At 50.5% G+C, this 27,118-nt stretch overlaps 1 protein-coding gene across 2 annotated transcripts in view; it reads right to left on the reverse strand.

The window, feature by feature from the left end:
- The window catches only part of SART3 (spliceosome associated factor 3, U4/U6 recycling protein), a 108,471-nt gene that overhangs the window by 61,662 nt on the left and 19,691 nt on the right, over positions 1-27,118 (reverse strand). For both annotated transcript variants that reach the window (XM_075341708.1, XM_075341707.1), the window contains exons 3-8: positions 24,381-24,485; positions 24,048-24,232; positions 23,816-23,921; positions 14,752-14,876; positions 13,183-13,338; positions 12,910-13,048 (exon numbers count right to left, since the gene is read on the reverse strand). In XM_075341708.1, coding sequence (XP_075197823.1) covers positions 12,910-13,048; positions 13,183-13,338; positions 14,752-14,876; positions 23,816-23,921; positions 24,048-24,232; positions 24,381-24,485 — 816 coding nt within the window. The remainder of the gene's footprint in view (positions 1-12,909; positions 13,049-13,182; positions 13,339-14,751; positions 14,877-23,815; positions 23,922-24,047; positions 24,233-24,380; positions 24,486-27,118) is intronic.

Here is a 27,118-nt window from a genome sequence, read left to right on the forward strand (position 1 = left end):
AGACCTGCTGAGCCGTAGCCTGGTGCCTGAAAGCCCAAGAGGCACCGACAGCTCTGGTCGAGTGTGCCTTGATCCCCGGCGGGGGAGGCACCTTAGTACACTGGTAGGCATCGGAAATGGCCAACCTAATCCAACGAGCCAAGGTCGGCTTAGAAGCCGAGAGGCCCTTACGCCGACCTGTGGTTAGCACAAAAAGAGAGGTGCACCGCCTAAGAACAGCGGCGCGAGACACATAGATCCGGAGCGCCCGCACCAGATCCAGAGTATGCAACGCTTTTTCAAAGCGATGAACAGGAGCCGGACAAAAGGAAGGCAGGGAAATGTCCTGGTTAAGGTGGAAAGGAGAAACCACCTTAGGGAGAAAGTCCGGAGTCGGACGGAGAACCACCTTGTCTTGATGAAAAACCAAAAAAGGTGACTCCGAAGAGAGCGCAGCCAAATCAGAGACTCTCCTGAGGGAAGTTATGGCCACTAGAAAGACCACTTTCTGTGAAAGAAGAGACAAAGAAACCTCCCTAAGAGGTTCAAAGGGGGGTTTCTGCAAGGCCGTGAGGACCAGATTGAGGTCCCAGGGATCCAAGGGCTGCCGGTAAGGCGGAATGATGTGAGACGCGCCCTGCATGAAGGTGCGCACCTGAGCCAGCCGGGCGATACGCCGCTGGAACAACACTGACAGAGCCGAGACCTGTCCCTTGAAGGAATTGAGGGATAGTCCTAGCTGCAGACCGGACTGTAGAAAGGACAGGAGGGTCGGCAAGGAAAAAGGCCAAGGAGCATGGCCGGAAGAGCGACACCAGGATAGGAAAATTCTCCAGGTCCTGTGATAGATTTTGGCCGAGGAAGACTTCCGAGCCCGAGTCATAGTGGAGATGACTTCAGGAGGAATACCAGAAGTCGTCAAGATCCAGGACTCAAGAGCCACGCCGTCAATCTGAGAGCCGCAGAATTCTGGCGGAAAAACGGACCTTGTGAGAGAAGGTCTGGACGGTCCGGGAGATGCCACGGCACCTCTACGGACAGATGGAGCAGGTCTGGGTACCAAGCTCGCCTGGGCCAGTCCGGAGCAATGAGGATGACCCGACGGCCCTCCATTCTGATCTTGCGCAGGACTCTGGGCAAGAGAGCTAGAGGGGGAAACACGTAGGACAGACGAAACTGGGACCAATCTTGAACCAGAGCGTCCGCTGCAAAGGCCTGAGGATCGTGGGAGCGAGCCACGTAAACCGGAACCTTGTTGTTGTGCCGGGATGCCATTAGATCCACTTCCGGAGTGCCCCACTTGCGGCAGATTGACCGAAACACTGCCGGATGCAGAGACCACTCGCCACTGTCTACGGTTTGACGGCTGAGATAATCTGTCTCCCAGTTTTCCACGCCTGGGATGTGGACTGCGGATATGGTGGACATGGAGTCCTCCGTCCACTGAAGGATGCGTTGAACCTCCAACATTGCCAGGCGGCTGCGTGTCCCGCCCTGGTGATTGATGTAGGCAACCGCTGTCGCGTTGTCTGACTGGACTCGAATGTGCTTGCCCGCCAACAGGTGGTGAAAGGCTAAGAGAGCTAGAAGCACAGCTCTGATTTCCAGCACATTGATCGAGAGGGCTGATTCGGACGGAGTCCAAGTGCCCTGCGCTCTGTGGTGGAGATATACTGCTCCCCAGCCGGATAGACTGGCATCCGTGGTGAGGATCACCCAGGACGGGGCCAGGAAGGAGCGTCCCTGAGACAGAGAGAGGGGCCGAAGCCACCACTGAAGGGAGCCCCTGGTCTGTGGCGACAGAGCCACTAACCTGTGCAAGGAGGAAGTCCGCTTGTCCCAACAACGGAGAATGTCCAGCTGCAGAGGACGCAGATGGAACTGGGCAAAGGGAACCGCTTCCATTGACGCCACCATCTGACCCAGCACCTGCATTAGGTGCCTGATGGAATGACGGCGGGGCCTCAGTAAAGAGCGCACCGCCAGATGGAGGGACTGCTGTTTGACTAAGGGCAGCTTCACAAGTGCCGGCAGAGTCTCGAATTGCATCCCTAGGTACATGAGCTTCTGGGTCGGAGTCAGAGTGGATTTGGGCAGATTGACAAGCCACCCGAATTGGGCTAGAGTGGAGAGAGTGAGCGAGACACTCCGCTGACAGTCTGCACTGGATGAAGCCTTGACTAGAAGGTCGTCCAGGTAAGGAATCACTGCCAACCCCTGGAGGTGCAGAACCGCAACCACTGCTGCCATGATCTTGGTGAATACTCGAGGGGCCGTGGCTAACCCGAAGGGGAGAGCCACGAATTGGAAATGTTCCTCTCCGATTGCAAAACGTAGCCAACGCTGGTGTGAAACTGCAATTGGCACATGCAGATAGGCATCTCTGATGTCGATGGATGCCAGGAAATCTCCTTGGGTCATTGAAGCAATGACCGATCGCAGAGACTCCATGCGAAAATGCCGCACCTGAACATGCTTGTTGAGAAGCTTGAGATCCAGGATGGGCCGGAAGGAACCGTCCTTTTTGGGGACTAGGAAGAGATTTGAGTAGAAACCTCTGAACCGTTCCCGGGCGGGAACCGGTACAATTACTCCGTTGGCCTGCAAGGATGCCACGGCCTGAGAGAAGGCGGCGGCCTTGGAGCCGGGGGGAGTTGACAGAAAAAATCTGTTTGGCGGGCTGGAAGAGAATTCTATCCTGTAGCCGTGGGAGATGATATCCCGCGCCCACTGATCGGAGACGTGTTGAAACCACACGTCGCCAAAGTGGGAGAGCCTGCCACCGACCAAGGACGTTGCTGGCGCGGCCAGATAGTCAAGAGGAGGCTGCCTTAGTGGCAGCAGCTCCTGCGGTCTTCTGAGGAGGCGGCTTCGTGTGCCAGTTGGGTTTTTGGTCCTTGGCTGAGTTAGTGGACGAGGCCAAGGGCTTAGAGGACGACCAGTTGGAGGAACGAAAGGAACGAAACCTCGACTGGTTCCTGCCCTGGACAGGTTTCCTGGTTTTAGTTTGTGGCATGGAAGTACTCTTCCCGCCAGTAGCGTCCTTAATAATTTCATCCAGTTGTTCACCAAACAGCCTGGACCCAGCAAATGGGAGCCCAGCAAGGTACTTCTTTGAAGAAGCGTCTGCCTTCCACTCTCGAAGCCACAAGATCCTGCGGATAGCGAGGGAATTAGCCGAAGCCACCGCAGTGCGGTGAGAAGCCTCCAGCATGGCAGACATGGCATAGGATGAAAAGGCTGAAGCCTGGGAAGTTAAGGCAACCATTTCGGGCATAGAGTCCCTGGTGAGGGAATGCATCTCCTCTAGAGAAGCAGAGATGGCTTTGAGAGCCCACACTGCTGCAAAAGATGGGGAGAACGAGGCCCCTGCCGCCTCATATACAGATTTGGCCAGAAGGTCAACCTGGCGGTCAGTGGAATCCTTAAGTGAGGTGCCATCAGCCACTGATACAACTGTCCGAGCTGAGAGTCTAGACACCGGAGGGTCTACCTTTGGTGAATGAGCCCACTCCTTGACCACCTCTGGTGGAAAGGGAAAACGGTCATCAGAACCACGCTTTGGGAAGCGTTTGTCAGGACAGGCCCTAGGCTTGGTCACAGTGGCCTGAAAACTGGAGTGGTTAAAGAACACACTCCTTGTCCTCTTAGGCAAGGTAAACTGGTGCTTTTCTGCCAGAGAGAGTTGCTCCTCTGATACTGGCAGATTGAGGTCCAGTACAGAATTAATGGACGCAATCAAATCACTAACATCTGAGTCACTTTCGGACAGATCAATGGGGCACATGGAGGTAGCCTCCGAGCCCCCAGTAACGGCATCCTCCTCGTCCTGTGAGTCAGCTCTTGAATCAGAGCCGCGGGACGAGGAAAGAGAGGGAGCCCTGCGTCTCCTCTTAGGAGGACGGGGTCTGGGACCAGATGAAGAATCCTCTGTGAGCTCCGCTGAGAGAGCCCTAGCAGCAGCGGCGCCCTGAGAGGGGGGCTGATGCATGTTCAGCAAAGTCCGGGACAGCTGTCCCATGGAGTCGGCAAAAGACTGGGAGATTGACCTAGAGAAGGATTCTACCCAAGCCGGGGGTTCTGCCACCGGAGACGGAGCAGCCGGAGGGACCACTGTGGGTGCGATTCCAGGCTGAGGCATTGTCCGGTTAGAGCAGGCATCACAATGTGGATATGTGCTCGGTTCAGGCAGCACGAGCTTACATGCAGTGCATATTGCGTACAGCCTTGCAGCCTTGCTCCTTGTGTGAGACATGCTGCTGAAGTGGGGGCTCTGAGCCAGGATGACCCCCAGAGTATATAAGCAGGTCCACAACCGGAGGTTGTGGCTTACCAGACCGTTTGTGTGCCCTCCAGATCCCACAGCCCGGACCCCCAGACAGATTAGCAGAGATGCTGCAGCCAGCGCCGATCGCTGTGAGAAAATGGCACCGGAGCGAGGAGAGGGGGCGGGACCTACTCTGAGAGCGGGATCTGGAGGGCCAAGGAGATTTACAGGGGAGGGGACATTTACTCAGAGAGGAGTGTCCCTCCTCTGTGCCGAACGGCCGCTGGGCGGAGCCACACTGTCCCTCTGCATGACTGACATGCAAGGGCAGTGAAATCGAAACTAGGCCTCAGGCGAAGCCGGGGTCTAAATTTAAGCGATGCGGCCGGCGCGCAGGCTCCATCGGCGCGGTTCTCAGGTGACAACCAGAGAAACGGCCGGAAATGTCAGAACAGTTACACAGCACACTCACCCCAACAATAAAATACAAGGGACCCCCCGAACATAAACGTCTCAGTACTTAGCTTGTGAGACGCAGGGTTTCAAGTCCCTGGGGATGAGTGCTCCGTCCAGCAGGATCCTGAAGGGCTACGGATGGAGACCGGCCTCCTGCAAAGCAGGGACAACCGTGCTGGCTCCCACTTCAAGCCAGAGCCCGAGGGATGGTGAAGGAGCGCGGCATGTAAGGCTCCAGCCCTGGAATCAACCTTAACAACACCGCCGACACAGTGGGGTGAGAAGGGACATATGTCGGGAGTCCAGGCTTGGACCCGCTTTTCTTCAAAAACTTTCCAAAATGAAAAGAAGGGAATTTCGTTTACTTACCGTAAATTCCTTTTCTTCTAGCTCTAATTGGGAGACCCAGACAATTGGGTGTATAGGCTATGCCTCCGGAGGCAGCACAAAGTATTACACTCAAAAGTGTTAAGCCCCTCCCCTTCTGCCTATACACCCCCCGTGCTCCCACGGGCTCCTCAGTTTTGGTGCAAAAGCAAGAAGGAGGAAAAAGAATTATAAACTGGTTTAAAGTAACATCGATCCGAAGGAATATCGGAGAACTGAAACCATTCAACATGAACTACATGTGTACACAAAAAAACAGGGGCGGGTGCTGGGTCTCCCAATTAGAGCTAGAAGAAAAGGAATTTACGGTAAGTAAACAAAATTCCCCCCTTCTTTGTCGCTCTATTGGGAGACCCAGACAATTGGGATGTCCAAAAGCAATCCCTGGGTGGGTAAAATAATACCTCGTAAGAGAGACGTAAAACGGCCTTTTCCTACAGGTGCGCAATCGCCGCCTGAAGGACTCGTCTACCTAGACTGGCATCCGCCGAAGCATAGGTATGCAACTGATAGTGTTTCGTGAAAGTGTGCAGGCTCGACCAGGTAGCCGCCTGGCACACCTGCTGAGCCGTATCCTGGTGCCTCAAAGCCCAGGACGCGCCCACGGCTCTGGTAGAATGGGCCTTCAGCCCTGAGGGAACCGGAAGCCCAGCCGAACGGTGGACTTCGATAATTGGCTCCTTGATCCACCGAGCCAAGGTTGATTTGGAAGCCTGTGACCCTTTACGCTGGCCAGCGACAAGGACAAAAAGTGCATCCGAGCGGCGCAGGGGCGCCGTACGAGAAATGTAGAGTCTGAGTGCTCTCACCAGATCTAACAAGTGCAAATCCTTTTCACATTGGTGAACTGGATGAGGACAAAAAGAAGGTAAGGAGATATCCTGATTGAGATGAAAGGGGGATACCACCTTAGAGAGAAAGTCCGGAACCGGACGCAGAACCACCTTGTCCTGGTGAACAACCAGGAAAGGGGCTCTGCATGACAGCGCTGCTAGCTCGGACACTCTCCGAAGTGAAGTGACTGCTACTAGAAAAAACCCTTTCTGCGAAAGGCGTGAGAGAGAGAAATATCTCTCATTGTCTCGAATGGTGATTTCTAAAGAACCAGCAGCACCCTGTTCAGAATCCAGGGTTCTAACGTCAGCTTGTAAGAAGGAACGATGTGACAAACCCCCTGCAGGAACGTGCGTACCTGTGGAAGTCTGGCTAGGCGCTTCTGGAAAAAACACAGAGAGCGCTGAGACTTGTCCCTTAAGGGAGTTGAGCGACAAACCCTTTTCCAGTCCAGATTGAAGGAAGGACAGAAAAAATGGGCAAGGCAAAGTGCCAGGGAGAAGAACCCTGAGCAGAGCACCACGACAGGAAAATTTTCCACGTCCTGTGGTAGATCTTGGCGGACGTTGGTTTCCTAGCCTGTCTCATAGTGGCAATGACGTCTTGAGATAATCCTGAAGACGCTAGGATCCAGGACTCAATGGCCACACAGTCAGGTTGAGGGCCACAGAATTGAGATGGAAAAAAACGGCCCTTGAGATAACAAGTCTGGTCGGTCTGGTAGTGCCCACGGTTGGCCGACCGTGAGATGCCACAGATCCGGGTACCACGACCTCCTCGGCCAGTCTGGAGCGACGAGGATGACGCGGCGGTAGTCAGCCCTGATCTTGCGTAACACTCTGGGCAACAGTGCCAGCGGAGGAACACATAAGGGAGCTGAAACTGCGACCAATCCTGAACTAAGGCGTCTGCCGCCAGAGCTCTGGGATCTTGAGACCGTGCCATGAACGTCGGTACCTTGTTATTGTGCCGGGACGCCATGAAGTCGACGTCCGGCACCCCCCAGCGGCAACAGATCTCCTGAAACACGCCCGGGTGAAGGGACCATTCCCCTGCGTCCATGCCCTGGCGACTGAGATAATCCGCTTCCCAGTTTTCCACGCTTGGAATGTGAACTGCAGAGATGGTGGAGGCCGTGGCTTCCACCCACATCAAAATCCGCCGGACTTCCTGGGAGGCTTGCCGACTGCGTGTGCCGCCTTGGTGGTTGATGTATGCCACCACTGTGGAATTGTCCGACTGAATTCTGATCTGCTTGCCTTCCAGCCACTGCTGGAAAGCTTTCAGGGCAAGATACCCTGCCCGTATTTCCAGAAAATTGATCTGAAGCGAGGACTCTTGCTGGGTCCACGTACCCTAAGCCCTGTGGTGGAGAAAAACCGCTCCCCACCCTGACAGACTCGCGTCCGTCGTGACTACTTCCCAGGATGGGGGTAGGAAAGATTTCCCCTTCGCTAATGAAGTGGGAATAAGCCACCACCGAAGGGAAGCTTTGGTCGTCTGAGAGAGGGAGACGATCCGGACGAGGGACGTCGGCTTCCTGTCCCATTTGCATAGGATGTCCCATTGAAGGGGACGCAGGTGAAATTGCGCGAAAGGGACTGCCTCCATTGCTGTCACCATCTTCCCCAGGAAGTGCGTGAGGCGCCTCACGGGGTGTGACTGGCCTTGAAGGAGAGATTGTACCCCTTTCCGTAGTGACTGCTGTTTGATCAGCGGAAGCTTCACTATCGCTGAGAGTATGAAACTTCGTGCCAAGATATGTCAGCGATTGGGCCGGTGTCAGATTTGACTTTGGAAAATTGATGATCCACCCGAAACCCTGGAGAGTCTCCAGGGTAACGTCAAGGCTGCGTTGGCATGCCTCTATAGAGGGTGCCTTGATCAGCAGATCGTCCAAATACTGGATCACCGAGTGACCCAGGGAGTGTAGAAGGGCTACTACAGTAGCCATAACCTTGGTAAAAACCCGTGGGGCTGTTGCCAGGCCGAACGGCAGTGCCACGAATTGCAGGTATTCGTGTCCTATGGCGAAGCGCAAGAAGCGCTGGTGCTCTGGAGCAATCGGTACATGGGGATAAGCATTTTTGATATCGATTGATGCAAGGAAATCTCCTTGGAACATTGAGGCGATGACGGAGCGGAGGGATTCCATCCGGAACCGCCTGGTTTTTACCCGTCTGTTGAGCAGTTTCAGGTCCAGGACCGGGCGGAAAGACCCGTCCTTCTTTGAGACCACCAACAAGTTGGAGTAAAAACCGTGGCTCTGTTGCTGAAGAGGAACAGGGATTACCACTCCTTCAGCCGTCAGAGTGCGCCGCGCCTGCAGAGGAGCCTCGGCTCGCTCGGGAGGCGGGGATGACCTGAAGAATCGAGTCGGGGGACGAGAGGTAAACTCTATCTCGGAACCGTGAGACAGAATAACTCTCACCCAGCGGTCTTTTATTTGTGGCAGCCCGGTGTCGCAAAAGCGGGAGAGCCTGCCACCGACCGAGGATGCTACTAGCGGAGGCCGAAAGTCATGAGGAAGCCGCTTTGTTAGCGGCGCCCCCGGTGGTCTGTTTAGGACGTGACTTAGACCGCCATGCATCAGAGCTCCTTTGTCTTTCTGAGACCTTGTGGACGAGGAGAATTGGGACCTGCCCGCGCCCCGAGAGGAGCGAAACCTCGACTGCCCTCTCCTCTGTTGGGATATGTTTGGTTGGGACTGGGGTAAGGATGTATCCTTTCCCTTGGATTGTTTGATGACTTCATCCAGACGCTCGCCAAACAACCTGTCGCCACAAATTGGCAAACTGGTTAAGCGCTTTTTTGGAAGCAGAATCTGCCTTCCATTCCCGTAGCCATAAGGCCCTGCGGAGTACCACCGAATTGGCGGCCGCAACCGCCGTACAGCTCGCAGAGTCCAGGACAGCACTAATAGCGTTGCCGAAGTTTGGGAGGTAATGGATGCCACTTGTGGCGCGGCCGTGCATGTGGCTGCTTCAATTTGCGCTTGACCTGCTGAGATAGCTGGTAGCGCCCATACGACTGCGAATGCTGGGACAAAAGAAGCTCCGATAGCTTCATAGATGGATTTCAACCAGAGCTCCATCTGCCCGTCAGTGGCATCTTTGAGCGAGGCTCCATCCTCCACTGCAAGTAATGATCTAGCCGCCAGTCTGAGATTGGAGGGTCCACTCTGAGACACTGAGTCCAACCTTTAACCACGTCAGGTGGAAAAGGACAACGTGTATCCTTAAGGCGCTAAGAAAAAACGCTTATCTGGACAAGCATGGTGATTCTGGACTGCCTCTCTGGAATCAGAATGGTCTAGAAACATACTCGGTGTACGCTTGGGGAACCTGAAGCGGAATTACTCCTGCTGATAATCTGACTCCTCCGCCGGAGGAGCTGAGGGAGAAATATCCAGCATTTGATTGATGGACGCAATGAGATCGTTCACTATGGCGTCCCCGTCTGGAGTATTACGATTGAGAGCGCCCTCAGGATCAGAATCCTGATCAGCTGTCTCCGCATCATCAACCGGAGATTCCCCCCGCTGAGACCCTGAACAACATGATGTCGAGGGAAATTCTAAGCGAGCCCGCTTAGTCGGTCTGGGGCTGGGGTCTAAGTCAGAACCTTCAGCCTGGAATGTATCCTGGGAGGACATTGTTGGTCCAATTGAGGGGGGCCAGGGAACAATGATTCAACAGAGTCCCTTTGCTGAGATACCGGCCTGGACTGCAAGGCTTCTAGTATCTCAGCCATAGTCTCAGAGAGTTTTGCAAACTCCATCCCCGTCACTAAGGACCGTGTCAATAGGTGTCTCCCCCTGGGCCCCTCTTAGCAGATGCTCTGGCTGAAGAAGAGAGTCACAGGGGCCACACAGTGCACACAATGAGGGTCAATGGGACCTGCCGGCAGCTGGGTCGTACAAGCGGCGCAGGCAGCCTAATAATCCTGTTTTTTGGCACCCCTGTCTTTGTGGGGCCATGCTATTGTTTTCCCTGATTAACACAAAAGGGTAAATAGCCATAATGAACTGTGCTCATACAGTGTAAAGTATATAGTAATAACACAGAATGTATCAATACACTACAGCACCATGGGGGTAACACCCCAGGTGCTGCTTACCAGCCGCCTAAAGCGGTTGTGAGGCCACCAGAGACCGTGTCTGGGTTTCCCAGGGTTAATCCCTCTCTGCAGCGTCGGAGGAGCTGACAGGAAATGGCTGCGGCGTCCTGACGAGAGGAGGGAGCCGTGGGCGTCTCACACAGTGCACAGTGAGGGGAGTGGAGTATGCAAAGCATGCTCCAGCCCTCATGCTGCTCGTTTGTCCCTCTCTTCCGTGCAGCGTCCCGCCCTTCCCCCTGCCTGTCAGGGCTGAGGGCGGGAAAAAGGAAGCTAGGCCGCAAGAAAGCCGGGGACTCGAGTATAAGCGTCGCCGCCGTAAAAGCGCGGCCGACGCCGAAGTCCCCGGCGAACTACAAGTCCCAGCCGCGCCGCAGTTTCACATGGCAGCGGTGGTTAGCGCGGTAGCCCCTACATATAAACACACTCAGCGACGCTGAGTGTGTAATGGCACATATAGACCCGGTCAGCGCCGCGGTCCCCGGTGCACTAGCACACCCAGCAAAGCTGAGGTGTTGCCGTGCACGGTCCCTACAGGGATACAGAGTACCTTCAAGATGCAGGGCCATGTCCCTGAACGGAACCCGGCTCCTATCCAGCAGTCTCCACAGGAGTTGTGGATGAAGCACGGTCTCAGTGCCTGGAGACCGATGGGATCCCACTTCCACCAGAGCCCTGAGGGGGATGGGGAAGGAAAACAGCATGTGGGCTCCAGCCTCCGTACCCGCAATGGATACCTCAACCTTAACAACACCGCCGACAAGAGTGGGGTGAGAAGGGAGCATGCTGGGGGCCCTATATGGGCCCACTTTTCTTCCATCCGACCTGGTCAGCAGCTGCTGCTGACCAATCTGTGGAGCTGTGCTGTGCATGTCTGCCTCCTTCGCACAAAGCATAAAAACTGAGGAGCCCGTGGGAGCACGGGGGGTGTATAGGCAGAAGGGGAGGGGCTTAACACTTTTGAGTGTAATACTTTGTGCTGCCTCCGGAGGCATAGCCTATACACCCAATTGTCTGGGTCTCCCAATAGAGCGACAAAGAAATCAGATGAGAATGCATGTGTGGATGTGTGCCTCCTGAACACAAAGCAATGAACTGGCTAGATTTGGTTATCCAGGGGGTGTATATGCTCAGAGGGAGGAGCTACACTTTTTAGTGTAGTACTTTGTGTGTCCTCCGGAGGCAGAAGCTATACACCCAATGTCTGGGTCTCCCATAGGAACGATAAAGAAAATGGCAAATTGGACATAATTTCACACAAAAGTTCATAAGGGGCTGGACAAAATTGCTGTTATATTACAGCATCCTCAAAGTAATATTTGGTTGCACACCCTTTGGAATAAATAACTGCACAATCACTTCCTATAACTATCAACAAGCTGCCTACATCTCTCAACTGGAATTTTGGGCCGCTCTTCTTTTGCAAACTGCTCCAGGACTCTCATATTTGAAGGGTGACGTCTCCCAATAGTAATTTTAAGATCCCTCCATAGGTGTTCAGTGAGATTTAGATCCGGATCTGGTGGCCACTTCAGAACTCTTCTTTATTTCCATTAATTTCTGTGTGCTTCTTGAAGTATGTTTGGGGTCATTGCTGGAAGACCCATGACCTAAGATGCAAACCCAGCTTTTTGACACTGGCACTAAAAAGTGACCCAAAATCCTTTGGTAATCTTCAGATTTCATGATGCCTTGCAGACAGTCAAGGCCCTCAGTGCCAGAGACAGGAAAACAGCCACAAAATATATTTGCACCTCCACCATATCTGACTGTAGGTACGGTGTACTTTTCTTTCTAGGCTTCGTTTCATTTTCGGTAAACAGTAGAATGATGTGCTTTACCAAAAAGATGTATCTTGGTTTCACCTGTCCACAAGACACTTTCCCAGAAGGATTTTGGCTTACTTGCGTACATTTTGGCAAAAAGCAGTCTAGCTTTTTTTAGGTTTCTGTGTCAGCAGTAGGGTCCTCCTAGGTCTTTTGCCATAGCGTTTCATTTCATTCAAATGTCGAAGGATAGTTTGCACTGACACTGATACACCCTGAGCCTGCAGGACAGCTTGAAATTCTTTCGAACTGTATTGCGGCTGCTTACTCACAATATGGACTATCCTACATTGCAACCCTCAATAAATTTTTCTCTGTCATCCACGTTCAGGGAGATTATCCATAGTGCCGTGAATTATAAACTTCTTGATTATGTAGTGCAGGAACATAAAGATCTCTGGAGCTGAACTTGTAACCTTTAAATGGTTGATATTTTTCAACAATTTTGGTTATCAAGTCCTCAGACAGTTCTCTTCTCTTTCAGTTCTACATTCTTAGTGTGGCACACACAGACACATTGAAAAGGTTGAGTCAACTTCTCTCTTTTTTTTATCTGGTTTCAGGTGTGATTTTCATATTACCCACACCTGTTAGCTGACACAGGTGAAGTTTGAATGAGCATCACGTGCTTGAAACAAAGTTGTCTACCCACAATTTTTGAAAGGTGCCAACATTTGGTCAGGCCAATTTTTGGAGTTGTGTGTGAAATTATCTTCATTATCATCTCACACAAAAAAAATAAACATGTGTATGAGAAAACATATGTAAGTGCAATAATTTTCTGGGAGAAATACTTCATTTTCTGGAACAATTTCAAGGGTGTCAACACTTTTGGCCATGACTGTATATTATATATTGCAAACAATGGAATTACTCAGTTTACCTTTCTATAGGTGCTGTTTTTAAGCTAATATTACTAAATGTGCAGCCTAATGCCATACAAAATAAAGCTGAAATATAAAAGGTATTACTTGTACTGGTCTGTACAGTTATAACACATCGGATAGTTAAAAATGTTTTTGTCTGAATACAATGGAGACTTACCACTTATGGGTTTGTGATCAACACAATGTCGCTCTAAGGCAAGGATATAACTTTTCCACAAGCCTACAGTCCACGGACAATTTCTAACAGCTCGATCATGTGCACCAAGCACAAGCTCCTTCATTTTTAGCTGTCTGTCCTAAGAGAATACAGTATGAAAATGGAGGTACTAAGTTATTTTATTTCTATTAAATCATGAAACTAATAGCTGGATGACCAAATGAACAGATCACCCATAAACAGGCAATACTGCCTTTCCAGCTCGATACTCACAAGATACTGTGTATATCTGGCCCAAAGATCTGGCACTAAGCAGTTGTCAGCCAAGGCACGCTCGAAGACAAGCTGGATACGAGCTGGGTCTCCTTGTTTCACTTCAAAGTCAAGGTAAGCTTGGTATTCTGCCAGCTTTGGCGTTTCAGCAGCCAACTAATGGAGTACAAGATGGAAAGTTAGCGAGACTATGACTGAACATGGCACAACACAGATCCCGGTATCCTTAATTGTGGTGTACAGTATCAGCTTTTGGAAAAAGTAACGTGTTTTTTAACAGTCATTTCATTAAATTTCAATATTGTAAAAATATACAAAGTTTAGGGAAAAACATGTTGTTTTCTAATACAATTTGGTAGAAAGATTATTATAGGTTTAAAAGGGAACCTGTCAGGTGGAATATGCACCCAGAACCATGAGCAGTTCTAGGTGCATACTGCTAATCACTGCTTAACTGTCCCTGTATACACTAGCATAGATAAAGAGATCTTTAGAAAAAGTATTTCTAAAGATCGTTTCTTATATGCTAATGAGGTCAGGGACTAGTCACAAGGGCGTTACTTCCCTTGGCTAGCCGACTCACATAGCATGTTAGTATGCCCTTGTGGGCGTACTATAGGATACTTACATGCTAATGAATGCGCAGCTTCCCTGCACATACCTCACTCTTCATGGCAGCTGGCGGAGGATGGATGCGCACTGGACATGATCCGGAATCCCCAGCACTTCCGATCATGCGCACTAAATTGATGCCGGGTGTAAGATTCCCGGCTTCAGTGAGGTGTAATGCGCATGACAACGAAGTCCCAGGGACTCCGGATCATGCGAAGTGCGCTTCCATCCTCCTTCGGCCGCCATCAAGACTGAGGTACATGTGGCGTCGTTGCGCGTTCATTAGCATGTTAGTACGCCTACAGCATGCTAAGGAGGCCTACTAGCCAAAGGAATTCACGCCCTTGCAACTAGTTCTTGGCCTTATTAGCATATAAGAAACGATCTTTAGAAATACTTTTTCTACAGATCTATCTATGCTAGTGTATACAGGGACGGTTAGGCAGGGATTAGCAATATGCACTCAGAACTGCTCATGGTCCTGGGTGCATATTACACCTGACAGGTTCCCTTTAATAGGTATTCATACAAAAAATAGGGCTGGAGCTCATGGACACTGCAAGTACTGTACCATACAGCCATAAGTACTGTGTGTACCTCAGCATGGTGCGCTTCATGTCAAACCGTCCTACCCGGTTGTAAACCTCAGCATGGTGCCCATCTTACCCTGTCTTAAGTTGAAAATCTTCATATTAAAGCAACTGAAGAGGGAGCACGGTCCAAATTTTTTTATTGAACCATATGGACTTTTACTGGATGGATCCAACAGAAATAAACTTTAGGTGGTATATTGGGCCTCATACACTTCTAGTGGTTGGCTATAATTATTTATATGCACTTCAATAATAATATCCTTACATTATACATAACATTGCAGTCTCAACACTACTGATCACATGCAGTTATTGTCATATCTATTATGTTATTATATTCAATATGGATGGTTATAGCGCTCACCAGGCCCTCCTCATAAGGTTTGTACTTTTCCACTTGTTTTAGCGCCTTCTTGTAATTCTGAGTGACAGATTCTGCAATAGGTTCTTCTGACCACTCTTCATACTCTGCATAGGTTGATGCCATATCTATCAAGGATACAAAGAACCTCAATGTATAAGCACGTCATAAAATTCACTGACTTATCCCAGTCATTGCTTATATCGGGTCCTGTTGTATGAGCATTATTGGGATGACTGTATACATATAGCAGGTGAAATAGGTATTGAACATGTCACCAATTTTTTAAGTAAATATATTTATGAATATGCTATTGACATAAATTTCTTACCAGAGGTCGGTAATAGCCCATCCAATCCACACAGGCAAAGAAAGCAAAACTATAGATGTCCATTCTTCTACACAAACACTCTTCAAATCCTGAAGGTTCCATGGGTAGAGATGAGTGAACCTTTGGAAATTCGGTTTGGAGGGTACAGTCGAACCTTAGATAAAAGTCGGTTTGTGACCCCCAACTTGACCCGAAGCTCAATGGAAGTCAGTAATTGGGCAGTTTGTGTCTCCGCTCACTTGCAGCCAGCCATAAGCAGAACACTTCCGGGGAGGGTGGGAGGTTTTTCAAATTTTTTTGTGTGCACACTACATCTGATCATGCTATTGTTACCCCACGTGCGAGCTGTTCAAACACTGCACGCGGCTCCCACAGGGCTGAACATCACTGACACCCGAGCACAGCACTGCTCACTTGAGTGGTTTGCACTCGTAACTCACTCGAATTTCGAACCCAAACTCTGTTTTTTTTGTAGTCTGTGTTCGAACCTTGAACTTTAGGTTCGCCCATCTCTATCCAATAGCTCCTTCTATGAAATCGGAGTTTTGGTTCCTTCCATAAATTTTCCATTGTATTGAGTTCAGGTGATTGGCTGGGCCATTCGAGTATCTTTATTTTCATGCTCTGAAACCAAATGAGAGCTTCCTTAGCTGTGTGTTTGGGATCAGTGTCCTGAGAATTGTCCACCTTTGTTTCATCATCAGCATCCTGGTAGCTGGCAGTGGACTTTATCAAGAATGTCTCAGTACACATTCATCCTTGCTTCAATCAAATGACATTTGCCAGTACCGTATGCTAAATAACAGCCCCACACCATGATGTTGCCACCTCCAAACTTCACTGTTGGTATGGTGTTTTTCGGGTCACATGCAGTGACTTTTGGCCTCCAAACATGGTGTGTGTGGTCATCCAAAGAAATCAATTTTGGTCTCATCTGACCAAATTATATTCTCCCAGTATTTCACAGACTTGTCTAAATGTTGTTGAGCAAACGTTAAATGCGCAATGGAGTCTTGCATAGTGAGCATGCATATAGGTCATGGAGATTGAGTGCATTACTTACTGTTTTCTTTGAAATAATTGTATCTGCTGATTCCAGGTCTTTCTACAGCTCTCTACAGGTGGTTATGATAATTATTTTAACCACTCTGTCTGAAATCTTGCGGGGGAACACTTGGTCATGGCTGCTTTACGGTGAAATAATGTTCTTCCACTTAAGGATTATGGCACTAACAATAAAGCTGCAAAGGTCTTGAGACAGCTCACTAGTTTTATTTATCATGAGGTGTTTCTTGTGTGGCACCTTGATAATGAGACACTTTTTTTAGGCCATCTGTTGAACCTGCTGATATTTTTCATAAAGTGGTAGGATTGCTTTCTAATTGCTGACAGATTTCAACAGACGTCATGACTTTCCATGGCTTTTTGCACCACACTGTCTTCATGTGTTCAAGATGTTTACCCTGGGTAATTTCTCATTATTACACAAATGAAATTATGGACATGTATGGTTTGATTTCTTTGTCTTTGTGGATTATAAACATCTGGTGAGCAATTCATGTCAATAGCACCTTTGGAAATACATTTACTTAGAAAATTGGTAACATGTACTTATTTCAAACACTATTCAAAATGTGGTTCAAACTAAAAACTCAAGAAAAAAAATTGTTATCTGAACAATTACATAAAGCTACAATGTTTTTGGATCTGCATTTTGCTCACCTTTAGCTCTTTCACACTTTAACATTCAAAGAAGGGAATTTTGTTACTTACCGTAAATTCCTTTTCTTCTAGCTCCTATTGGGAGACCCAGACGATTGGGTGTATAGTACTGCCTCCGGAGGCCACACAAAGCATTACACTAAAAAGTGTAAGGCCCCTCCCCTTCTGGCTATACACCCCCAGTGGGATCACTGGCTCACCAGTTTTAGTGCAAAAGCAAGAAGGAGGAAAGCCAATAACTGGTTTAAACAAATTCACTCCGAAGTAACATCGGAGAACTGAAAACCATTCAACATGAACAACATGTGTACCCGAAAAACAACCAAAAATCCCGAAGGACAACAGGGCGGGTGCTGGGTCTCCCAATAGGAGCTAGAAGAAAAGGAATTTACGGTAAGTAACAAAATTCCCTTCTTCTTCGGCGCTCCATTGGGAGACCCAGACGATTGGGACGTCCAAAAGCTGTCCCTGGGTGGGTAAAGAGATACCTCATGTTAGAGCTGCAAAGACAGCCCTCCCCTACGGGGAGGCAACTGCCGCCTGCAGGACTCTTCTACCTAGGCTGGCGTCCGCCGAAGCATAGGCATGCACCTGATAATGTTTGGTGAAAGTGTGCAGACTCGACCAGGTAGCTACCTGGCACACCTGTTGAGCCGTAGCCTGGTGTCGTAATGCCCAGGACGCACCCACGGCTCTGGTAGAATGGGCCTTCAGCCCTGATGGAACCGGAAGCCCCGCAGAACGGTAGGCTTCCAGAATTGGTTCCTTGATCCATCGAGCCAGGGTGGATTTTGCAGCCTGCGATCCCTTGCGCTGACCAGTGACAAGGACAAAGAGTGCATCCGAGCGGCGCAGGGGCGCCGTGCGGGAATGTAGATTCTGGGTGTTCTACACCAGATCCAACAATGCAAGCCATTACATATCGATGAAATGGATAAAAGGAAGGTAAGGAGATATCCTGATTGTGATAAAAAGGGGATACCACCTTAGGGAGAAACTCTGGGATCGGACGCAGCACTACCTTATCTTGGTGAACACCAGGAAGGGAGCTTTGGATGACCGCGCTGCTAGTTCGGACACTCTCCGAAGAGACGTGACCGCTACCAGAAAAGCCACTTTCTGTGAAAGTCGAGAAAGTGAAAACATCCCTCAGAGGCTCGAAGGGCGGCTCCTGGAGAGCAATTAATACCCTGTGCAGATCCCATGGGTCTAACGGCCTCCTGTACGGAGGGACAATGTGATAACCCCCCTGCAGGAACGTGCGTACCTGAGGAAGTCATACTAGGCGCTTCTGAAAGAATACCTACAGCGCTGCGACTTGTCCTTTAAGGGAGCCGAGCGACAAACCTTTTCCCAATCCAGATGCAGGAAGGGAGGAAAAAGGAGACAATGCAAATGGCCAGGGAGACACTCCCGAAGCAGAGCACCAAGATAAGAATATCTTCCACGTCTTGTGGTAGATCTTGGCAGACGTCGGCTTCCTAGCCCGACTCATGGTGGCAATGACGTCTTGAGATAATCCTGAAGACGCCAGGATCTCGGACTCGATGGCCATACAGTCAGGATCAGGGCCGTAGAATTCAGTGGAAAAAACGGCCCTTGGGACAGTAAGTCTGGCCGGTCTGAGAGTGCCCACGGTTGGCCGACCGTGAGATGCCACAGATCCGGGAACCACGACCTCCTCGGCCAGTCTGGGACGACGAGGATGGCGCGGTGGCAAGCGGAGCTGAGCTTGCGTAGCACTCTGGGCAACAGTGCCAGAGATGGAAACACATAGGGTAGCTGGAACTGCGACCAATCATGAACTAGGGCGCCCGCCGCCAGAGCTCTTTGCTCGTGAGACCGCGCCATGAAAATCGGGACCTTGTTGTTGTGCCGAGACGCCATTAGGTCGACGTCCGGCATCCCCCAGCTGCTACAGATTTCCTGACACCATTCTGGGTGCAGAGGCCATTCCTCTGCGTCCATGCCCAGGCGACTGAGGAAGTCTGCTTCCCAATTTTCTACGCCCGGGATGTGAACTGCGGATATGGTGGATGCTCTGTCCCCCACCCACGTCAGAATCCGCCGGATTGCCTGGTAGGCTTGGCGATGCGTGTTCCACCTTGGTGGGCGATGTCTGCCACCGCTGTGGAATTGTCCGACTGAATTCGGATCCGTTTTCCTTCCAGCCACTGCTGGAAGGCTTGCAGGGCAAGACTGCCCAGATTTCCAGAACATTGATCCGAAGGATGGACTCCTGTGAAGAGAGTCCTTGACCGTCTGAGAAGGGAAACGTTCCTGTCTAGGGACGTCGACTCCCCAACCCATTGGCAAGGCATGTCCCATTGAAGTGGACGCAGATGAAACTGCGCGAAAGTGACTGCCTCTGCATGAGGCGTCTTAAGGGGTGTGACTGGCCTTGAAGGAGAGACTGCACCCCCGTCTGTAGTGAACGCTGCTTGTCCAGCGGAAGCTTCACTATCGCTGAGGGAGTGTGAAACTCCATGCCCAGATATGTCAGCGATTGGGTCGGTGCCCGATGTAACCTTGAAAAGTTGATGATCCACCCAAAACTCTGGAGAGTCTCCAGCGCCCCGTTCAGGCTGTGTTGGCATGCCTCTTGAGAGGGTGCCTTGACAAGTGGATCGTCCCAGTAAGGATCACAGAGTGACCCTGAGAGTGCAGGACTGCTCCCACTGCTGCCCTGAACTTGGTGAAAACCCGTAGGGCTGTCGCCAGACCGAAGGGCAGGGCTACGCACTGAAGATGCTCGTCTTCAATAACGAAACGTAGCAAACGCTAGTGCTCTGGAGCAATCGGCACGTGGAGATAAGCATCCTGATATCTATTGATGCTAGGAAATCTCTTTGGGACATTGAGGCAATGACGGAGCGGAGGGTTACATCCGGAACCGCCTGGCCTTCACGTGCTTGGTGAGCAGTTTTAGTTCCAGAACGGAACGGAAAGAGCCACCCTTTTTTGGCACCCCAATCAGATTGGAGGAAAAAAACGTGTCCTGTTCCTGAAGAGGAACAGGGATTACCACTCCTTCTGCCTGCAGAAGAGCCTCGGCTCGGTGGGGGGGGGGGGGGATGTCCTGTACACGTGAGACACAATGTCTCTCACCCACCGGTCTGTGACCTGCGGCAGCTAAATGTCGCCAAGCGGGAGAGTCTGCCACCAACCGCGGATGCGGAGAGAGAGAGCTGAAGTCATGAGGAGACCGCCTTGGTAGCGGTTCCTCCTGCAGCCTTCCTTGGGCGTGATTGAGCCCGGCCGGAATTTGAGCCCCTCTGAGCATTTTGAGCCCTTTTGGACGAGGACAATTGGGACCTGCCCGAGCCTGGGAAGGACCGAAACCTCGACTGTCCCCCCAGGACAGCATTACTAGGGTAAGTCGCAATGCAGACATTGCGAGGTTAAGGACACCACCTGCGGCACAGATGTACATGTGCTCAAGACCAGCTGCGCAAGACCAGCTGAAAAAGCTTAGAGTGCCCATACGGCTGCGAATGCCGGAGCAACCGACACGCTGATAGCTTCACAGACAGATTTCAACCCGAGGTCCATCTGTCTGTCAATGGCATCTTTAAGTGACGTCCCATCTCCACTGCAACTATGGATCTAGCCGCAAGCCTGGAGATTGGGGGATCCACCTTTGGACCCTGGGTCCAGCGCTTTACCACGTCAGGGGGAAGGGATAACGTGTATCCTTAATACGTTTGGAGAAAACGCTTATCTGGTAAGCGTGGTGTTTCTGAACTGCTTCTCTGAAGTCAGCGTGGCCAGAAAAGTACTCAATATACGCATGAGATACTGAAAAAGGATTTCTCCTGCTGTAAAGCTGACTCCTCCCCTGAAGGAGCTGGGGGAGAAATATCCAACATGCCATTGATGGACGCTATAAGATCATTCACTATGGCGTCACCATCCAGTGTATCCGGATTGAGAGCGATGTCAGGACCAAAGCCCTGATCAGCTACGTCTGCCTCATCATACAGAGAGTCCTCCCGCTGGGACCTTGACCAGTGATGAAGCCGAGTGCCGCACCCAGCGAGCTAGCTTAGGCTGTCTGGGACTGCCGTCCGTGTCAGAGCCTTCACCCTGGAATGCCTGGGACCCCCCCCGGAGCACTGATTATGTTCCAAATGAGGGTGGCCAGGGAGCATTAATCAAGATTGCCCATGGCCTTGTCTGGACTGCAAAGTCTCTATCCCATGACAATCTATCAGCCGAAACTGCAACTCCGTCCCTGTCCCTGGACAGGGTTCACAGGTATAGAGACCCCGGCTGACCAAGTGCTACAGGGGTGCATTGCACACAATGGGGGTCAGTGGAACCTGCCGGTGGAACAGTATCACATGCAGGAAAAGCAGCATAGAAAGCCTGTGTTGCTTTTTTGCTGCTGTATTCTAGCCATCTATGCAATGTATAGCATACAAGCATAAACACTTCAGCACATGCAATACAAGCAGCATAGAAAGCCTGTGCCTTGGCACCCTTGCTTTTTTGCTGCTGTTGTCCAGCCATCTAGGAGAATACAGCCAAGAGTAGCGACCGTACAGTGCAATGTATAGCATACAAGCATAAGTACAAATGAACACTTCAGCACATGCAATACAAGCAGCCTATAAAGCCTGTGCCTTGGCGCCCATGCTTTTTTGCTGCTGCTGTCCAGCCCTCTAGGAGAATATAGCCAAGAGTAGCGACCGTACAGTGCAATGTATAGCATACAAGCATAAGTACAAATGAACACTTCAGCGCATGCAATACAAGCAGCCTAGAAAAACTGTGCCTTAGCACCCTTGCTTTTTTGCTGCTGTTATCTCGCCATCTAAGATGGGCATATAGCCAAAGATAGCGACCGTACAGTGCAGTGTATAGCATACAAGCATAAACTACAAATGGACACTTCGGTATTTAGTGGGGTCAGCACTTCAGGTGCTGCTTACCGCCCGCCTATAACGCGGGTGTGTGGTCGCCAGAGCCCTGTGAGTGGTTGCCCAGAGCATGTCTCCGTTCCCCAGCTCGGACTGCGTGCAGGAATGGCTGCCGGCGTCCTTCTCCAGCTCGTGTGACGAGGGGCGGGCCGTGGGCGTGCCCCAGACAAGAGCGGGAAACTGGCGTCCCACTGTGTCCAGTGAAGGGGGCTGGAGAATGCAAAGCAGACTCCAGCCCTCGGCGCTGACTGTCTGTACAGCGTCCCGCCTCACCCCTGACTGGCAGGGCTGGAGGCGGGAACGAAACGAAAACTAGGCCGCAAAGCCGGGGACTCGAGTAATAAGCGCGGCCGTCCAAGTGCACGGCCAGCGCGGAAGTCCCCGGCGCACCACAAGTCCCAGCCGCGCCACAATGTAAAAAACACCCAGCAGCGGCCGGCGCGGCAGTTCCCAATACATAAAGTCACTCAGCAAAGCTGTAGTGAATAATAGCACGAGCGCTCCGCGCTGTTGCCCCCGGCGCACTAACACTCCCAGCAATGCTGGTGTGTGTGTGCGCGCTTGCCCGGGGACACAGAGTACCTTAATGTAGCAGGGCCTGTCCCTGACGATACCCAGCTCCATATCCAGCAGGTTCTCTGGGTCTGTGGATGGAGCCCGGTCTCAGTGCCTGGAGACCTGTAAGATCCCACTTCGCCCAGAGCCCTGAGGGGGGATGGGGAAGGAAAACAGCATGTGGGCTCCAGCCTCCGTACCCGCAATGGGTACCTCAACCTTAACAAACACCCGACAAAAGTGGGGTGAGAAGGGAGCATGCTGGGGGCCCTAGTATGGGCCCTCTTTTCTTCCATCCGACATAGTCAGCAGCTGCTGCTGACTAAAAACAGTGGAGCTATGCATGGATGTCTGACCTCCTTCGCACAAAGCAGAAAACTGGTGAGCCAGTGATCCCACTGGGGGTGTATAGCCAGAAGGGGAGGGGCCTTACACTTTTTAGTGTAATGCTTTGTGTGGCCTCCGGAGGCAGTACTATACACCCAATCGTCTGGGTCTCCCAATGGAGCGCCGAAGAAATATTCAGGACCCCATAATTCCCCCTCCCTCCATTCCAGATCTGGTCTTTTATTATCTTGAAGATATTAGCACAGTAGTGTCTATACTCCTTAATAATGATTCATCTTGCAGTTTGACATAATTCTGGTGTAAAACTGATTGTGCAACTCGAACTCAGTCAACATTTTGAGAAGAAAAAAAAAATAGACAATAATAGCGTAAGCTACAAAAGTCACTCCTTGGTGTAAAATTTTTGCAGTGGCACACAGCAGTTGAAAGATGTGCCAAATTCATTAACAAGGGAATCTGTCATCAGTTTTTCGTTATGTAATCTGAGATTGGGGTGAGGTGGGGACAGAGTCCCTGATTCCAGCAATGTATCACATAGTATACTGGGTGCAGGAGTTATGATAAAGTTTCAGTTTTCTCTGGTGCAGTTCTAGCAGAGCTCAGATGCTAAGCTGTAACCCCCCCCCCAGCTTTCTGTATACATTGTATAGTGACAGAGAGCTGCTAATAAGTGTTGGGAGCGTGGTTGGACTAGGATGCATGAGGCCAGTTGTCCTCTAGTGATAATCTCCTGCTGATAAAACACTGATTGTATTGAGACAGCAAAACCCAGTGACATCTCAGGGTAATTGGGGGGTCTCAGCAGCTACATGATCGTACTCTCAGAATTCATAGCAAAAACCTTGTGACAGATTCCCTTTAACCTTCGTCCGGCTGAGTAGGTACAATTGTAACTATTCCGTTTTAAAATTGCAATACATTTTTTTTTCCAAAAGCCGTAGAGGGCTGAAATTTCGTGCCATCTCTGCAGTTTTGGTCCAGAATATATTGGCCAAATTTCAATAAAATATCTCCACCCCCTTCCGAGATAAGGGGTCGCTGTTAACGTTGCAAAATTATGCAGCCTGACGAAGGTTAAGAGGCGCAAGCAAAAGTAAGACTACTTCACATTTACTTTTATGAATAATTTCCAACTTTGGGGTACCTTTATGTAGTCTGTTTATTTTAGCTATATCTAAAGAGAACTTACCTAGAAGGGGTACACCTAGCTGGCGTTTGAAAATGGTGTGGATCCTCTCAAGTTGGGTATTCAGCGTTTGCTGTTGTTCTGCTGAAGGGATGGCACCTGGCAAAGGCTAACACATAAGGAATAAAGTAGCTAATCATTTTCTACATATTTCAACCAAGTCACAGCAAGATAGTGACGTTCATAAACATTCACAAAGAAAGAACTAGATATTCCGGTATGTAGACTAAATTACCTGCACGGTTCCTAATATCGCATTCTCAAACTCCCTGTAGGCATCCCATATACTGGATCCCTTGGTTATATGGAGTCCAACAGCTGTTAATGCCCTCTCAAAGATAGAGCGAACCTTGGCAATGCCACCCTCTTCCCCCATCCCTCCAATCGAATACTGGGCATACTCCAACCAAATTTCTGGACCTAAAAGAGACGTGAATAAATGATCATTTCTGCTTTACATCAGCATAATGTACAGTTCTGAAATAAATTAGATGGATTTCTCATACAAGATGCACCAGACAGATGATCTAGTATGAGGGTGGATGTAATATAGACAAATGGCGCTTACAGATGTAATCTTTGACAGCTTTCTCAAACAGCTCATAAACCGTCTCACGACTTTTGCTATCTTCAGCCATCTTCATCTCATCTTTCAACCAATCCAACCATATCTCTGCCGGAAAAGAATAAGCAAACAAGGGCTACTATTGATAATAAAAGGGATAAAATATGTAGAAATAACACATTAAACGAGAGAAATCCTATATATTCCTTACAATATAATTAAAAAATGTGCGATTTACAGCTAGTAAAGGTGTTATGGGTCACAATAAAAAACATTTTCTCTGTGGCTGAAAAGTGTAATTTTTGTGAGAGAACTTTTAGAAAGGACCGGTCACAAAAGAAGGGAATTTTGTTTACTTACCGTAAATTCCTTTTCTTCTAGCTCCAATTGGGAAACCCAGACAATTGGGTGTATAGGCTATGCCTCCGGAGGCCACACAAAGTATTACACTAAAAGTGTAAAGCCCCTCCCCTTCTGCCTCTACACCCCCCGTGCTCTCACGGGCTCCTCAGTTTTGGTGCAAAAGCAAGAAGGAGGAAAAAATTATAAACTGGTTTAAAGTAAATTCAATCCGAAGGAATATCGGAGAACTGAAACCATTCAACATGAACAACATGTGTACACACAAAAAAACAGGGGCGGGTGCTGGGTCTCCCAATTGGAGCTAGAAGAAAAGGAATTTACGGTAAGTAAACAAAATTCCCTTCTTCTTTGTCTCTCCATTGGGAGACCCAGACAATTGGGACGTCCAAAAGCAGTCCCTGGGTGGGTAAATAATACCTCATAATAGAGCCGTAACGGCTCCGTCCTACAGGTGGGCAACCGCCGCCTGAAGGACTCGTCTACCTAGGCTGGCATCTGCCGAAGCATAGGTATGCACCTGATAGTGCTTCGTGAAAGTGTGCAGGCTCGACCAGGTAGCTGCCTGACACACCTGCTGAGCCGTAGCCTGGTGCCGCAAGGCCCAGGACGCTCCCACGGCCCTGGTAGAATGGGCCTTCAGCCCTGAGGGAACCGGAAGCCTCGAAGAACGATAAGCTTCGAGAATTGGTTCCTTGATCCACCGAGCCAGGGTTGATTTGGAAGCTTGTGTCCCTTTACGCTGGCCAGCGACAAGGACAAAGAGTGCATCCGAGCGGCGCAGGGGCGCCGTACGAGAAATGTAGAATCTGAGTGCTCTCACCAGATCTAACAAGTGCAAATCCTTTTCACATTGGTGAACTGGATGAGGACAAAAAGTTGGAAAAACGGCCCTTGAGACAGCAAGTCTGGTCGGTCTGGTAGTGCCCACGGTTGGCCGACCGTGAGATGCCACAGATCCGGGTACCACGACCTCCTCGGCCAGTCTGGAGCGACGAGGATGGCGCAGCGGCAGTCGGCCCTGATCTTGCGTAACACTCTGGGCAACAGTGCCAGAGGAGGAAACACATAAGGGAGTTGAAACTGCGACCAATCCTGAACTAAGGCGTCTGCCGCCAGAGCTCTGTGATCGTGAGATCGTGCCATGAATGCCGTGACCTTGTTGTTGTGCCGGGACGCCATTAGGTCGACGTCCGGCATCCCCCAGCGGCAACAGATCTCCTGAAACACGTCCGGGTGAAGGGACCATTCCCCTGCGTCCATGCCCTGACGACTGAGAAAGTCTGCTTCCCAGTTTTCTACGCCCGGGATGTGAACTGCGGAGATGGTGGAGGCCGTGGCTTCCACCCACATCAAAATCCGCCGGACTTCCTGGAAGGCTTGCCGACTGCGTGTTCCGCCTTGGTGGTTGATGTAAGCCACCGCTGTGGAGTTGTCCGACTGAATTCGGATCTGCTTGCCTTCCAGCCACTGCTGGAACGCTTTTAGGGCAAGATACACTGCCCTGATCTCCAGAACATTGATCTGAAGGGAGGACTCTTGCTGAGTCCACGTACCCTGAGCCCTGTGGTGGAGAAAGACTGCTCCCCACCCTGACGGACTCACGTCCGTCGTGACCACCGCCCAGGATGGGGGTAGGAAGGATTTCCCCTTCGATAATGAAGTGGGAAGAAGCCACCACCGAAGGGAAGCTTTGGTTGCCTGAGAGAGGGAGACGTTCCTGTCGAGGGATGTCGACTTCCTGTCCCATTTGCGTAGGATGTCCCATTGAAGAGGACGCAGGTGAAACTGCGCGAAAGGGACTGCCTCCATTGCTGCCACCATCTTCCCCAGGAAGTGCATGAGGCGCCTCAAGGGGTGTGACTGACCTTGAAGGAGAGATTGCAACCCTGTCTGCAGTGACCGCTGTTTGTTCAGCGGGAGCATCACCATCGCTGAGAGGGTATGAAACTCCATTCCAAGATATGTCAGTGATTGGGCCGGTGTCAGATTTGACTTTGGAAAATTGATGATCCACCCGAAACTCTGGAGAGTCTCCAGAGTAGCGTTGAGACTGTGTTGGCATGCCTCTTGAGAGGGTGCCTTGACCAGCAGATCGTCTAAGTAAGGGATCACCGAGTGACCCTGAGAGTGGAGGACCGCAACTACTGTAGCCATGACCTTGGTGAAAACCCGTGGGGCTGTCGCCAGGCCGAACGGCAGTGCCGCGAACTGAAGGTGTTCGTCTCCTATGGCGAAGCGCAGGAAGCGCTGATGCTCTGGAGCAATCGGTACGTGGAGATAAGCATCTTTGATATCGATCGATGCAAGGAAATCTCCTTGGGACATTGAGGCGATGACGGAGCGGAGGGATTCCATCCGGAACCGCCTGGTCTTTACGT

Source organism: Anomaloglossus baeobatrachus, chromosome 1 (genome assembly GCF_048569485.1).
Source record: "Anomaloglossus baeobatrachus isolate aAnoBae1 chromosome 1, aAnoBae1.hap1, whole genome shotgun sequence".
Classification (NCBI taxonomy): domain Eukaryota; kingdom Metazoa; phylum Chordata; class Amphibia; order Anura; family Aromobatidae; genus Anomaloglossus; species Anomaloglossus baeobatrachus.